This window comes from Mauremys mutica, chromosome 12 (genome assembly GCF_020497125.1).
Source record: "Mauremys mutica isolate MM-2020 ecotype Southern chromosome 12, ASM2049712v1, whole genome shotgun sequence".
NCBI lineage: Eukaryota > Metazoa > Chordata > Testudines > Geoemydidae > Mauremys > Mauremys mutica.
In genome coordinates, this window is record NC_059083.1 from 82,621,338 (window position 1) to 82,637,348 (window position 16,011).

Here is a 16,011-nt window from a genome sequence, read left to right on the forward strand (position 1 = left end):
ACCCCATCCCCAAGAGCGGTATTTACAACTTTACAAAGACATTTGAGCAGTTCTCTGGGCAGCCCTTATAAATAGCATTTACATATTAAAATAAATATGCCCACATTGCCATAGTAGCAGGAGGTTTTTTCATTATTTAAAAAAAAATATGTTACAAAACAATATCATTAATTTTATATTTCTTGCTTAATTTTTTAAAAAATAAGTAATAAAAAAGTCAATTTATAAAATAATACAAAAGTAAATTGAGTATAAGCATGTCCATTCCTAGCACATGTCCTTGGTTTGTACATTATGATACATCATGAGATGCTGACCTCTAGGAAGTCATGTAATCCTTCACTTCTAATTAGACAAAAAAAATCCAGTGCTTTTTTCACCATATGTTGTAAGTCTATGATGTGAAACATTCTCAGCAAGGGTAAGAGTCCTTTTAGCTCTTGGGAAGGGTTCTCAATGCTGGTGTTTATGACATTGCTGCTCCCTGCTTCAGGCCACCTTGTGTAACAAAGAAAGAGATTCTGAACAGCCAGGATTGGGCCCTGAAGTTTAGAGGTAATGAGTTTCAGTCAAATGGTGTAAGCAAGAATCTGTTCTTTTTTTTCTTGACACACACTAAGTGTGCACGTGTACTTGTGAGTGTGCATGTGTGTAAGTGTGCATATCTGCATGAGAATGGAGAAGGTTAAAGAGTTTGGGAGAGAAGCTTAGAGGCTCCTCCTCCTTATCTGATCATTCTGCCCCTTCATGGAGAACCCTTTCTAGCTACCACTACTCAGCATCCCCAGAAGTTTACTGGGCTCCAGGCCCTGTTGCTGTGCCATCTTCTGAACATCAAAACCCATGTGCATGAGGAACTGGATCACATTCATCTCCTGCCCCGTGAACTGGTCCCGGATGGTAGGACATGAGGGGTTACAGTGGGGCCAGGGACAGCTGTCAATCAGATGGATTGGGCAACCCTTCAAAGGGGCTTTCCCATTTTTGTTGCTGTCATGCAGGCTGCGGTCCCAGCAATGCAGGGCACGGGGTAGTGAAGTCCCTTTCACCTGGATGTCTGTCCAGTGACTGCAAAAATCAAACCATACAGATTGTATCAGCGGGGTTAGGGTATCAGTATTACTATATTCCCTTTCTTGCTAACTCATGACATTTCATAAACTCTGAAGAGAGACACTTACTTGCGCGTAATGATCTCATGAGACAAACAGGCTGGAGCAAAGCTAGCACTGAAAGGAAAGAAACACAGATCAGGTATGGTGAGAAGGCAAAAAGGTGACTTGTCTCACAGATAATTCCCCGCTCTCCCCCGTCCTGGAATTGGCTAGAAGTTCTGCTGTCCCTGGCATGATGCTTGAATACCACAGTGCTGGACATGATATAAGAATCTGAATTGTCTAGAACAGGGTGGAATTTTCAGAAAATGGCACATTTCCATAGCTTATTGGTTGTGTGCATTTATAGGGGCTCATAGGCGCTACAATGACTCCCATGAATAGCTGATCTAGCATGAAGCATCTAAGACATACGAGAGGTTTCATGTCATCCTTTCATCTGTTGCTGGGGTGTTTTATGATCAGTGTCTCTTAAAACATTCCAAAAAACTCTGTTCCCGCCTCATTTTTTTTTCCAGATATGTTAAGAGCATGTTTCCTGATGCAGATTAGGTACAGATACCAAATAAATCGCATTGGTATCAAGAGAGCCATTGTGACCCTCCCACAAACCAGCTTATGCAGGACTTCTCTTAAGGAAAAAAACACCCCAGCTTTTCCTACTGCAATACTCACGTCACATCCTTCAGGGTATTTCTTAGCTCCCGGCCCAGATTCTGGATGTAGAGCCACTGCCCCTCCTGGACAGGCTGTCCAGTTAGGTGCACATTATCTACAGTGAGCTGGGCCTCATCAAAGAGCCACTGCACCACAAAGACTGGACCTAGAGGGAAAAAGAATTGGAGAGTCTTCATCAAGTTAGCAGCAGTAAATGAAGGAATTGCCTAGGACCAATTTCAGACTCTCAGGCAGGTAGGCCTTTCTTTTTGCACTTACATCGAAGAGTGGGATAAATTTTATAGCCAAAAAAGCAATTCCATTCCTCCCCCTCTTTAAACTGCAGTTTGCAGCGTTCAGGAACAATGCCATTCCAATATCTGAAAGACATAGCAATGGTGGGGTTAGTGCCATGATGCCATGCAGTCTCATTCCGCTTGGAATATCTCCTATTCACTAGGACACTGGGGCATTTGCTGGTTGCAGCTGGAGAGTCCTCTGTGCACGAATGAAGCAGTGAGCACAAAAAACCCTGCACAGAAGAACAGAGCTAACCTTTCTTGATTCAGCTGGAAGGCAAGCAGGTATGAACAGTACTATTTAATCAAACATGACATAAATAAGAAGGAGGAGAACTAGGATTTCATTAGCCCATGATACTCTTTGTTCTGGAGGTGGACTGGCTGCTCTGATAGGACTTTTCCTGTCACTTGCTTTTATGATCCTAGGGTATGGAACCTTCCCCTAGATAACAATCACTCAGAGATGGGAGGATTAGAGAGATGGCAATTTCAGTTTACTAACAGCAACATTCTTCCCTGTGTCTGTCTGGTCACATCAATGTATTGTGTTAACTCAGTACAGTGTCTGCAATGTCACACAGTCTCATGAATATGCCTTTGAAATTATGGTTCTTTTCTTTAGAAGTAGAAGCTCATCAACAAAGTGTGAGGCACGTGATAGGTATCTTATAAATACAAAAAGGACGCAAGGAAGACAGGAAGAGTGTCAGAGCCCTGCCTCAGGATTTCTCCTCATCCTTAGCTCTTGGGTAAGGGTAGTTTAGAATATTTTATTGTACCTGATTCCTCTCCTAATAGCTTCTGTTGGGGCACAGGTTATGGTATCAATACAGTCAGTTCTGCGGTACTGTTTATTATCCAGGAACCAGCCAGAGTCTGCCAGCCCTCGAACCTGAATCCCTTGATAACCCATCTCCTCCAGCTGCTCTGCTACTCGATCCACATTCAGAAGCACCCCAGTTCCCCCAGCACTGCAATGACAAGATCAGTAATTCAGTCACAGACCTGCAAGACAGCTACGATACATACTGCTTTCACCGTTTTGATGCATTGAGCAATTTGACCAGTCTGTAAGGGCATAATCTAGTCAGCAAGTTATTTCCTCACTTCATAAATTCTCAGAAATAAAAGCATTGCTAACTAGTTCAGCAACCAAAGGCTATTCATTTTATTTGCTTCTTTCTGGCATAGCTCTTTCCTGTTATTAGCAAGAGCTTTGGCAGCTCAAAATAGAAAGACCCTGAAATTTGGAGACAAAATTTTCCATGTTTCTATTGTCTAATATTCTTTCCCCATAAATAAATTCCTCTGAATCAAAAGCTGAGATTCTCCTATAGCCAGTATTTCTACATCATTCCCTATTGCAGCTCCTACAAGAAGAGGCTGAGAGGAGTATTTGTGCGAGCTTTCCGCTACCAGTGCTTCTGCCTCACTCCTCGTAGCACCACCTGCAGGCCGTGTCTGGGAACTAATCTCCCATGACTAATCTAAAGACAGTGCTCCATTGCAGTTGCTCTTTCCTATTATTTCTCTCTTCATTGTAGGACAATCTTATGCAGACACTTACCTGCTTCCTGCCAGGAGTAGTACCTTTGCATTACTAAGGCCTTTTCCCACCAGCTCCTTTACTACCTCTTCTATTATGAGGGCTCCCATGAAGGCATATTCATCTGCAAAAGAAAGAGTTAATCATCAATAGGACTGTGATGTGTAGGCTAAAACTTTGTTGAAGAGGCTTCCCTCACACATCCCCATCCCACAGTTGCTCAGGACCCTGAAGGCAGAGAAACTGTTTGCAGTGAACAAATTCTACCATTTGAAGCCTTTATACACTGAAATTTACAAATTGTAACCTTGAAGAATGTTAGTCCACATGAAAGTAAGAGCAAGGCAGATAGGTACTGAGGGCCTTTCCTAGCACAGGCTTTCACTGGCTTGATCCAGAGGGAAGCATATGTCCTGCTGAATTACTAGTACTACTTCATGTAGCACCTTCGGGCTGATGCTTCTTAGTTACACCAGGCTGTATCAGGAATAACTTGACTAAAGTCAGTGGAGTTTCATCCAGTGTAAGTGAGAGAATAAGCCCCCTTGAGTTTTCTGTAGCGGTCTCACATCCAAGTACTAATCCTGGTTATCTTTTAAGACTCATCATATCCTGAGGTGGCATGATTCATCTGCAGGATGTTAAAGATCTTTAATTTTATCTGCATAAGGAAATGTCCATCTGTGTGTGCCAAGGAGACATCACAATTTTGCACTGTTGTCACAGTGATATTGTCAAGTATCAGAGGGGTAGCCGTGTTAGTCTGGTTCTGTAGAAGCAGCAAAGAATCCTGTGGCACCTTATAGACTAACAGACGTTTTGCAGCATGAGCTTTCATGGGTGAATACCCACTTCTTCAGATGCAAGTGGTGATATTGTGTTGATCCAAAACAAATATCATCAGGCAACAGCATCATATTATAATGCACAAGTTTTGTCTTGCAGGCCAAATTGCAAGCAGCTCCTGCCCAACAATGAGTGGGCTGAATATCCATTTGGGACAAGAATGTGACAATTAATTACACTTATCACTCAGGTCAGCAATATGAGAAGACATTACAAGCCATGGTGCCTCAACCATTCCATTTAATTTGCAGTGTATGCAGGGTAGGAGAGGCTTATCTAAAAGGAAAGGCTGCTTCAGGAACTCCAGGTGCAACTTGCAGGGACTAGATGTGCATCTGTGACATCCCTGCATGCAGGGACTCTGAACCATGTCCCTGCAGGATGTGATGAGGGAAGAGGGATGTTTTATCTGGAGGTTACTTGTTATTCTTTCCTGCTCCTCAGCAGGAAAAAGCTTGTCTCTCATTCACATAATTTCAGAGAAATCAGGCCATATCCTCTTATGTGTGATGATTGTCTGGCAGCCAGCCCATCGGCAGCACTCACTTTTTTCAGATTTGGAAGAGGCACCACTCCAAACATCACTTGAGCAATAGGGGATGAAACTGCAAGAGATGAGAAGTTTGTGAGCACTCATTTTCCCTTTACATACAGAGGGGTGAGGCTGGGGTCAAGGAGCTGGAAGGAAATCCTGCAGAGAAGGGAAGAGACTGGTTTTTTTTTTTTTCAGTGAGATGCTTCTACCACCCCCTTGATTACCTCCCGTGGCAGTCAGTTACTGTTGCTTTTTTTTTTCCTTCTGGATGTTAGCCTTTTTATTGATCTAATTAAGTAAGGCTACGATTTAATCATGGGTATTCTTAGTAAAAGTCACAGACAGGACACAGGCAAGAAACAAAAAAATTACTGCCCATGACCTGTCAATAACTTATACCATAAATACCTGACTGAATCTTATGGGGGGTGCTGCTGAGGGGGAACCCTGAGGGGCCAGTCAGTGGCTGCTCTGGCTACTGCCAGAGCGGGAGCTCCAGGGGGCCAGCAACTGCTCCGGCCATGGCAGGGGGAGGGAGGGAGTCCTGGGACCACTTCCAGGAGCGGCGGCTGCTCCTGCCCCTCTGAGACCGCTGCTCAGATGGTCCCAGGGCCAGCTGCATTGGTCCTGCTCAGACGGTCCCAGAGCAACCGTCAGTGCGGCTGGCTTCGGGGCCGGGGCCGCTCCAGCGGTGGCTGGCTCCGGGGTCGCCCAAGCAGCTGGCTGCAGAGCCGCTCAATCAGCGGCCACTGTGGCTGTCCCCAGGGCCTCCTGAGCAGCCCTGGGATCATCCACACTGGCCGCTGCAGAAGTCATGGAGGTTGCAGGAAGTCATGGAATCAGTGACTTCCATGACCTCCATGACAAACACGGAGCCCTAATTATGAGGCATCGTGCTCTAGAGCAGGGGTCCCCACCTTTTTAGGTCCAGGGACCGGTTTCGTTTGCCGGACCCTCCGCAGGCGTGCCTGCGGGAGGTCCAGCTGAGCCGCGGGACGAGCGCTCCCTCCGCAGTCGTGCCTGCGGGAGGTCCGCTGCTCCCGGGACTCAGCTGGAGCTTCCGCAGGCACGCCTGCGGGATGTCCACCGGCTCGCCTGCGGAAGCTCCAGCTGAGCCCCGGGAGCAGCGGACCTCCCGCAGGCACGACTGCGGAGGGAGCGCTCGTCCCGCGGCTCAGCTGGACCTCCCGCAGGCATGCCTGCGGAAGCTCCACTGGGTCGGTTCGCGGCCCGGTTTCTAAGAGGCCGCGGACTGGTACCGGGCCGCGGACCGGGGGTTGGGGACCCCTGCTCTAGAGCACAAATCTAAATTCTAATCCTGGCTTTTCCATTGACTTGGGCTGTGTTGGGCAAGTCACTCCTTTCTTTGTGCTTTAGTTTCCCTCTGTATAAAATGGGGAAAACTCACCTACCCTATGTAATTGCTAAGTATTGTTATTAAATGTCTCTGCAGGAATGGAACTATCTTTCCATCTCTTAGTTTTTTGTCCCCAGCTGCTGCAATAGAAATTGTCACCTATATCCACTTCTCTTCCCTTCTTGCAGCACTGCAGTCCAGAGGGTCTATGTAGAAGCACAAGCAAGCCAACCTCCCCCTCCTAGGTCTCCCCTCTGAACAGAAGTAGCCATCCGAAGCTCACTGAGAACTGTCAGGCACGTCACCAGCCACAGGGCCTGATATGGTATTTCCCAATTTATTCCTTTGGAGGATATCCTCTGGGATCTCCCCAGTTTTTCTTGAGGTGCATCATTAGACCAACCCATGCCTTCAGCTGAACTGGACACAGGTCACTCTGGACCTTGTCAACACCGCTCCTGGGAAAGCTGAAGTAGTAGACAGAGAGAACAATGTAGGATTTTCCCTTTTACCAAGGATTAATTATGTTATCTGCTGTCCTAGGAAGCAATAGATCATGTTTGCATGGTCCACTCCCCATTCTTATACCACATCTGGGGTATAATCCCCTTCCCTTTTCCTCTCATGGTGCCTCTTTGTACATAATTTTTGGAATATAAACTTGTTCCCCTTGGTGCCCCTCCTTACACCATGTTTGCGTTCCACCAGTGCGGATTTTCTTCTGGTTGTGATGACAGGATCCCAGTTCCTGCAGGTGGATGAAAAGAAATATACAAAGGCTGTTCTCAGATTTTAAAGCAATAAGAATGAGGCTGGTGTGGGGGCTCTGGCCGTACAGAAGGGAAACTTACACTGTAATAGCCATTGGTGAAGTGGGAGGGAAAAACAGAAATGTGTCTGTGCCTACATCTTGGTGGATATGATTTTCAGCCCTTGATTCACATCAGAGGTGAACCCCAGCACTTCAAGAAGCCTTATTACCTTTCATGATGAAGAGGCGCTGTGATACCTACATAAAAGTACATTCTTCCTAAATTCTGTAAGGTGAATTCCAATACTAGCAATTATAGGATTTGTGTGAATGAGAGAAAGAACCTACATGTACAATCAGCCCTTGGCATAAACAGTGCAAGGAAAGGTAGAGATCCCATAATCCTGTGCTGACTCAGTAACTGTGTGGTTTACAGACATGTGGGGATCCATGGTGTTACCTGCACCTTCTAAGCAGTATTAAAAGAAAATAAAAATTTATTAAATGCTTCCCTAATCTTCACAAAGGCAATTGTAGTACAGTAGAACCTCAGAGTTGTGAACACCAGAGTTACAAACTGACCAGTCAACCCAGGGCCATCCCTAGCTATTCTGGGGCCCTATGCAGCCCCCCCACAGGGATGTGTGTGTGGGGCCCCAGGCCTCTGTGGGAGGGAATGGGGGGGTTGTCCCCAGGCCTCTGCGGAGGGGGGCAGGGCTGGCTTGGGGGGCAGGGGAGAACCACCCCCCAGCACTCACCGGCAGCGCGGCTGGGGCTGAGCTTCCTGCCGCCAGTGAGTGAAGGCCCAGCCATGCTGCAGAGCTCGGAAGTGGGGGCAGGGCTGGGGTGGACCAGGGGCAGGAAGAGGCGGGGCTGGGGTGGGAAAAGGGAGGCAGGGGCAGAGCAGGGTGGGGGCCCTGGGGAAGAGCCGGAGCAGGGGCTGGAGCAGCACGCAGCTGCACAGGGCACCAGGAAATTTGGGGCACCAAATTTCCTGGTGCCCTGTGCAGCTGCGTACTTTGCATATGGGTAAGGATGGCCCTGAGTCAACCACACACCTCATTTGGAACCGGAAGTATGCAATGAGGCAGCAGCAGAGACAAAAAATAATAGCAAATACAGTGCAGTGTTAAACATAAACTACCAAAAAAATAAGGGGAAAGCAACATTTGTCTTCTGTACAGTAAAATTTCAAAGCTGTATTAAGTCAATGTTCAGGTGTAAACTTTTGAAAGAACAACCATAACATTTTGTTCAGTTATGAACATTTTATGAATACCCACCATTCCCAAGGTGTTCATAACTCTAATGTTCTACTGTACATGACAAAGGAATATTACGCAGTTATGAATGGGAAAAGGGTGACCAAATGTCCTGATTTTATAGGGACAGTCCCGATTTTTGGGTCTTTTTCTTATATTGGCTCCTATTACCCCCACCCCCGTCCCAATTTTTCACACTTGCTGTCTGGTCACCCTAAATGGGAAGGAAGGTAGTGCTTTCACAAGGCCATATGGGAGGGCAGGTGAGGCCCAGAAACTCACAATCTGGTTTCCCATCTGCAGCAGTTTGGGGCCTCCAAGTCATAGGACCAGGCCTATCTGAGATAGATAAACTGATCCAAGTGAATTACATAATAGCGTGTGTGTGTCTTTGCAAATACATTCACTGGTGTGTGTGTGTGTCCCTCTGTGAAGGCCTCTCCCCCAAACTACAGTGTGATGGAGTAGGGACTGTCTGCATGGGGGATGGGAGAGCAGGAGGTGACTTTAGGTGAGGGACAGGACCTAAGCCTGTAACCTGAGCCAAGTAGGAGGGAGGTGTGTCAGCACCTTTGCCCGGGAAGCTGGACAAAGGAAGGGGCCGGCTGGAGGGAGTTAGTTTAGTTTAGTTTCAGTTTTGGGTTGGGTGGTTGGAATTCAGGGAATCCCAAGCTGGGATCTAAGCTTCCTGAACCCCCAGAAGGACTTGATTGAGGGGTCCTGGTTGTGTCTACAAGCTCTGCTGTAGCCTGCGTTCCTGTTGTCCAATAAACCTTCTGTTTTACTGGCTGGCTGAGAGTCACTGTGAGTCTCAGGAAAAGGGGTGCAGGGCTGGACTCCCGCACACTCCGTGACATACAGTGAATGAATTTCTTCTGGAAGTTTGACACGCCAAGACTATTATACAAGAATTATATAAGAGCCTGTTACGATGATTACCCCTTTAAGAACAACAGATGAAATACTGAAGTCCAAAGGTTCCAATGAGGCTGGCCAAAGAAGTAGGAGACACAGAGTCAGATTCTGGCCTCCACTATGACCCATTTATACCATTCTAGTGATGTAATGGGACCTCAATGGCCCTGAGGGGAATTCCTCCAACACAGGAGCAGTGTAGAGCTGATGTGGACAGCCATTCATCATTCTCCTGTGCAGTCCCCAAAAGTAGAGCCATGCCAGGGAGAGAGCCGTGGTTGGTGTATTGAGGGCTGGATGGGGAGTGGCCCAAGTGCAAAGTAGTCCAGTTATTTCCATTTTCAGCTGTGTCAGCTATACAAAGCCACCATAAATTGAAGCACCCCCTAGGACTACTGTAATTTACGCTGGGAGTTAAGCCACCTCTTAGAGAAGCTCAGAATTAGGGAAGTGAATATGTGATGTATATAGCCACCTCCTGTGCTGCGCCTTCTATGCTGTGCCTCCCGAAAGGTGCAGCATTGAATTTGGCCCACAATCAGGGAGCAGTGGGGTATGAAGCTCAGCAGCCAGAAGAGGAAAGAGAGGAAGGAAGGCTGGTAATCTGTATTTCTAGGCATTTATCTGAAGCTCTGAGCATCAAGCATCATTCACCCCATTATACAGAGGGGGTGGAATGAAAATAAAAATAAGATACAGGGAAGTCACCAAACAATAAAAATAGGAAAACATTTAAATATAAACTGCTGTAATTGCTTCCAGTACTACAGGAAGCTAAGCACAAGAACCCATATCTTCTGGTATGATCTACTTTCCACTACCCAGAGTCACAAAGTAGATAGATTCTGGCTGAAAGTGGCTAACAGAAAATTTCCCTTGTGGAGGGAAATTCCAGTTTGCATAAAGCCAGCTGAGGCAGGGCCTACACCAGGTTTGGGCAACATGTTAGGAGATGGAGGATACCTATCTTTCTCTTATGCCAGTGCCATAGGTTAAAGTGGGCCATCAGCTGCTCTAATACTGGAGCAGAATCAGGGAGTCAGTTATGGATCAGCCCCTATCCTGCACTGAGCGGAGTTTGGGCACAGAGAAAAATTGAGCCTAGATTCACTAAATAAGAGTATGTACCATTAAATGTAAATTTTCAAAACAGATTCTGCTGCTGGCTTTGAGTGGCTCATCCATTATGGGCAGAATTGCTGACTAAGGCTCAGATCTTTCAGCATGAGGGTAACGGTCTCAGGGGAAGAAAATCTGTGTGAGCATCTCCTTGCAGAGATCCCTCCCACCTCATCCCATTGGTGATGAGGAGTCAGGACAGTGTTTTTCACTGGTGCCTGGGGATCTGCAGGAAGTCAGGGCCATCCACATGGTGGCACTGTCTGTCTCCACTGACTCTAGCTCCTTGGCACATTAGAGCCATGTTACCATGGTGGTCCCCCTGCCACAGCTCCCTCTGGGACCTCAGAGGGAGGGGAAAGGGAGGGACCCCCCTAGAATATTATATATTTGATTAATTTACATAGGGCTGGAGGAGGGAGGTGATGTGTGCCCCGCAACCTACCCACCCAGTGTAGACCTTGGACTACACTTTGAAAGACTCTTGTCTCCCATGTGGCAATATATAAATCAATGATACTCCTTTATCTGGGCTGTGTGCAGTACTGGTCATCCCATCTGTAAAATTATATTGCAGAATTAGAGGGGGTTCAAAGAAGGATGACATCCCTGCAAGTGTACATGCATACATGTGTATGTATGTTTTCATGTTTTTGCGAGGGCATGTGCATACTAATTAATGGAAGTGTGTATGCATGTACAGGCAAATGCATGTGACTTACATTATGTTAATATCTAAACAGGAGCAATTATGGGGAAGTGACATTGTATATTGTGAGGAATTCTGCTACACTACAAAATCTGTGTATTCCCCCCCTCACTTTTTTTTCCCTTTTGTTATAGAGGGTAGATGTAATGTGTAATGGTGTTTCCACCCCCTGCACAGAAAGACTTACCAGTTTTGGTAATGGGCCACTCTTTGGAGCTCATCAGCCTCCTCATTGTATCATAGCGGGTATCACAATTTTCTCTATTAAAGCAATACCATCCCCCTGGGTCATGAAAAAAAAAAATCAAGTCAGTTCCTTGCTGTCATTTTGTTCAGGGAAGAAGTGGCAAAGTATCACAGAGAGAGAGAGATGAATGTGTACAATAGAACATGGGATTCCCAGGCTCAGATGAATGATGCAAGCAGTGGGTAAAGGCAATGGCAGAAAGAAGTAGCTGGATTAAGAAGCTTTAATTAGGGTCAGGTGGGTAGTTAGGATGCCAAGAAATACACTAAATTGTCAGGCAGCAGAGGTGTATGACAAAGTGAGTGTGTCGGGTGGAAGGATGGAGACACTGGTTATGCAGAAGGCAGCCAGCACACACATTTTGCACAGCCTTTGAAGAAAGCAGTTGGGTAGCTCTCCCCCTACCCCCACCTCTTCATTTACAAAAGAGGCTAAAAAGCTTGACCTGTGCTTAAATAAAAAATAATCCAGGCTCACCTTCCAGGAACAGCAGCCACCTTCTACTGCCTTTCGATTCTTTGAGATAGTAGCTTAAAAAAAAAAAAAACAAGCAGAAAGCAGCATTAAATTCATTAGGCAGACTGACTAGCTTAACCACAAGCTCTTTGAATCACAAACTCATTATAATATCAAGAGGGTTACATAAAATATTTGGTAAAAGAACAAGAGAAAGAAACAGGAAGGCTGTCAGAAGAGCTCCAAACCATCTGATCAAAGGGCCTTCCCGGAGATCCTGAGCCAGGCAGATTGGCTTTTATCTCTCTCCAAAATAAATGCATTAAACAAATTCCTAGAATTCTTAAGAATTTCCAGGCAGGAAAGAGTTATTCCACCTGTTGCTTGCTGTGTTTTTAGTAATGACCACGAGGTGGAAGCAGAGATTGAGTGCTAGACAAGAATGTTCATACTTTGTTTAAATATACATAAAGCAGGAATAGGAGAGGGCCAGCAATCATAATAAATAATAATAATAATAATTGGCACTTCTCTGGCTTCTTCCATTACAGGATCTCAAGGCACTTTACAAGGTGGGTAAGCATTATTATCCCCACTTATACACACTCAGATGAAGAACAGAGGAGAGTGCTGGCTCCCTGAATTAACTACCTCATGCTGGTGAGGGTAAAAATAAAAGAGGGGTGAGGATGAGGGTGAGTGATAATACAGGAGGAGTCAGGATCAAGTAAAATAGCCCCAGGCAGATTTCTTTCTTAGGGACTCTGCCCCCATGTCATCCTCTCCACCCCTGTGTCTGTGAACTTCTTTGGCTGCCTTTGGATGTGCCCTTAAATGCTTCGGATTCTAATGGACTTTGGAAAACTACTGATAAGTTACAATGAAGGACATAGACCCTCCCTTCCCCACCCCTCAGGGTTGGGACGCAAGCACAGAGAGGGATGTGAATGAAGTAGTTCTAGTCAAGTGAATGAAGCAGGATAGGAGAGGAGCATGGAAGAGATGGAGTAAACGAAAGGGCCGGGAATTGGAGAAGCAGAGGCGTATGGGCTGGGTCATTCCCCGAAAGCTTTGGGGATGGTTCTCCGGTATCCCTTTCAGCCCGCAGGAGCCCTCCGAGGGCAGGCTCCAGCCCGCACAGCAGCTTTGGGGCGCGAGATAATGCGGGCGGAATCGTGAAGCCAATGGTGGGGGGGTGAAAGGGCCTCTGTGGTGCGGGAGAGCTGAGGGGCCAGGGCTGTAACGGGACGGGTGCGCTGGGGGCTGGTCAGGACCAGGCTCACGTCAGGGTCAGGGGAGGCTGGAGCTGGTTGTGTGCTGGACAGGATCCCAGCCCCGCACTCACCCGGCCGGGCTGCCGTCGTTGCAGGTGACCGAGCTGTTGAGCAGGAGATGGAGGCGCAGCTCGTGGTGCAGGTTCTGGGCCGAGCAGGGATACAGTGACTGCGCCAGGCTCTTGATCTGAGCCATGAAACTGTCCATGTTGCCTTCCACGGCGGTGAAGTCCAGCGGGAAGCTCTCCACGGGCTGCCCGGTCGCTTCGCTCCGCTCCCGGGCTGCAGCCGCAGCCGCCGGCTGCTGCCCTCGCCGCCTCCAGTTCTTCCTGCCCTCGCCACCGGGGCCCCAGTGCAGCAGTCCCAGGAGCAGCAGCACTTGCACGGTTCCCCTGCCCATCGCGACCCGGAGCCACCTGCGGGGGAAGGAGCTGAGGAGTTGGGCGCTCGGACGAGCTCTGCCCCCTGCTCCGCTCGGCTGCAGACTGGCGGGGGCTCCGGGTCCCGGAGGAACTAGTCCCGGGGGCGGGCAGCGCTTCGCGGGCTCCGTCTCCCCCGGGCAGGCCGGAGCTGGGGTCTCTGTCCCGGGCCTGCTCCTGCTGCTCCCAGAGCAGCGCAGGGTCTGGTCGCTCCGCTCAGTCCCGCTCCAATGAGCGGCGAGGGCAGCGCCTGGGCGTAGTTAGCGGGGGCCGGCGGCTGGTGCCCGGGCTCTGCGGCGGGGCTCGGGGGCGCTCGGCTTTTCTTGGCGCACGGACTCGCCTTCTCGTCCCAGGGCAGACGCATGACAGAGGGGCACGGGGAGCCCGCCGGGGGCGCCGCCAGCGCGGGCGCCGCGTGGGGCAGCAGCCGGCCAGCCCCCGCCCTGCCCTCCCCTCCGCCCCTTGGGATCCAGGCGCGGGGGGGGGGCTTTACTGTTTCCTTGCCAGGAGATTCCGGCCTTTGCTCTGCCGGCTCCCGCCCCGCCTCCCCCGTCCTGTCCCGTCCGGGCGCTGCGATGCGCAGCGGGGGGCAGCGGCGGCTCCCCGAGCCAAGGGGCGCTGGGCTCCAGGGCGGGCGGAGCCGGACAGGCCTTTGAAGTGCCCCGCTCCCGCCGCCCGGCGCTCTGGCCCGGCGGGCTTGTTTGCTCCGGGAGACGTGCCCATCCCGCGACTCACCTCCCGTCCGCGGCTGGGCTCGCTGTGTGGGGCTGCGCGCTCCCGCCCCAGCCCCGCGAGCAGACTCTCGGCCTGGGACATTTCCACTGGCTGCTTCTCAAATGGCTCCTTCTCCCTGCCAGGGCGCTTCCCTGTCCCCCGTCCTGCCGCGGGGCTCGGTTCCGTCCCCGCTTCAGGGGCTCTCCGGCCCTGCGCGGCTCTGAACTGCTCCTCCCACTCTTGCACGCTGGCAGGGCTTGCTCGAATGAGTGTGGCAGCCCGATCCCTGTTCAGGAGCCGAAGGAGTCTCCGGCTCGGCTGTTTGATTTGAGTTTGAAACAAAGGCCTCAATGTTTAGGACTGCGGGGGGTGCAGCGGCCGCTCCCATTGCTCCTCTCTTTTCGCCAGCACCTGCCTGGGCAACAGCAGGGCAGAATGAAATCCCATCCCCACGTGTGACCCAGGAAACCCCGGCCTCCCCGCCTCACGTGCCCTGCCAAGGCTCTGGGGTAGGGTCTGGAGCTGGAGCCGCAGAACTCACCAGGCTCTGGAGCGGAGGCCAAGGCTGGGCCCAGACCCGTTCTGTCTCTGGTGCTAGAGTTGAGCAATCCAGAGGGCTAATGGAGTGGGAGCCCTTAAGGCCCTGTGCCTGGAGTCTCTCTCATATGCAGGGCCGGCACCAGACCCCAGCACGCCAAGCGTGCGCTTGGGGCGGCGTGCCGCGGGAGGGCAGCAGGCGGCTCCGGTGGACCTCCCGCAGGCATCCTGTGGAGGGTCCACTGGTCCCGCGGCTTCGGTGGAGCATCCGCAGGCACGTCTGCAGGAGGTCCACCGGAGCTGCGGGACCGGCGACCGCCAGAGCACCCCCCACAGCGTGCCGCCCTGCTTGGGGCAGCGCAATTCCTAGAGCCGCCCCTGCTCATATGAGATGGAGCCTGCACTATTGGGTGAAGAAGGAGAAATGAATGAACTTGGTGAAGGTTGAGATGGGACCCAGGACAGGTGTTCCTGGTTTTCAAAGGAGAAAAGAACTGCCTTTGGTTAGCTCCGATTCTGCCCCTCCAGTGCTCTCACTAAGGGCATGTTATATTCTTCTTCGAGTGCTGTCCCTGTGGGTGCTCCACTGTAGGTGACGGTGCGTCCCAGCGCCATTGATCGGAGATTTTCGGTAGCAGTGCCTGGTCAGGATGCACGCACTCAGTTGGTATCTCCCGTCTCGTTGGGATCTTCCTGAGCGCGTGCGTCCTGCACCCTCCTCAGTTCCTTCTCAACCGCCCTCGGCCGAAGACGGGACTCGGAGCAGTGCTGATCCTCTTCCCTGGTCTCTGAATGAAACAATTACATAGAAATAGTTAGTTAGTAATATCCTAGTTGTTTCCCTTTCTTTAGAATAGTTACTTAGTTTAAAAAAATTTTTCCTCAGGTTTGTCTCCCACTGAGACTCTCTCCCCTGGCATTACTAGTTCAATAATGCCAGGGGCTTCAGGATTCAAGGAATGTGCTTCTGTCAGGACTTTATGACAATGTCCAATGGGCACTCGTGCTGTGTGAAGTGCTTTGGCAAGACACATGTCCCTGCCAAGTGTGTCCACTGCACAAGCCTCAAAACCAGGGCTCGTCCTGACAGGAACCTGCCACTGAAACTGCTTCTCATGCAGAAATCCCTGCAGCCGCCTCTGGAGACAGGTAATGGCAAACCCACTCCCTCACGCTCCCCGGCCAGGTCCGAACAACCGGGAGCATGGTTTCAACCTCTCTGGAGCAGAGGCAAGAAGCTCTGCAGATGC

At 49.8% G+C, this 16,011-nt stretch overlaps 1 protein-coding gene and 2 long non-coding RNA genes across 3 annotated transcripts in view; 2 read left to right on the top strand and 1 right to left on the bottom strand.

The window, feature by feature from the left end:
* Nucleotides 1-16,011, top strand: part of LOC123346374 — a 99,316-nt gene that overhangs the window by 46,652 nt on the left and 36,653 nt on the right. The gene's annotated exons all lie outside the window — the stretch shown is intronic.
* Nucleotides 163-14,326, bottom strand: NOTUM (notum, palmitoleoyl-protein carboxylesterase). The gene is given in 14 exon segments (XM_044983744.1): nucleotides 163-1,068; nucleotides 1,182-1,229; nucleotides 1,791-1,938; nucleotides 2,052-2,152; nucleotides 2,854-3,045; nucleotides 3,642-3,744; nucleotides 5,013-5,071; nucleotides 7,046-7,106; nucleotides 11,302-11,397; nucleotides 11,839-11,891; nucleotides 13,163-13,613; nucleotides 13,616-14,082; nucleotides 14,084-14,235; nucleotides 14,237-14,326. Coding segments are annotated over 14 exon segments (2,328 nt in total). The 3' UTR covers nucleotides 163-761.
* LOC123346375 lies at nucleotides 2,136-3,174 on the top strand. Its single transcript, XR_006572982.1, has 3 exons — nucleotides 2,136-2,356; nucleotides 2,697-2,823; nucleotides 2,937-3,174. It is a non-coding gene; the product is annotated as an uncharacterized LOC123346375 (long non-coding RNA).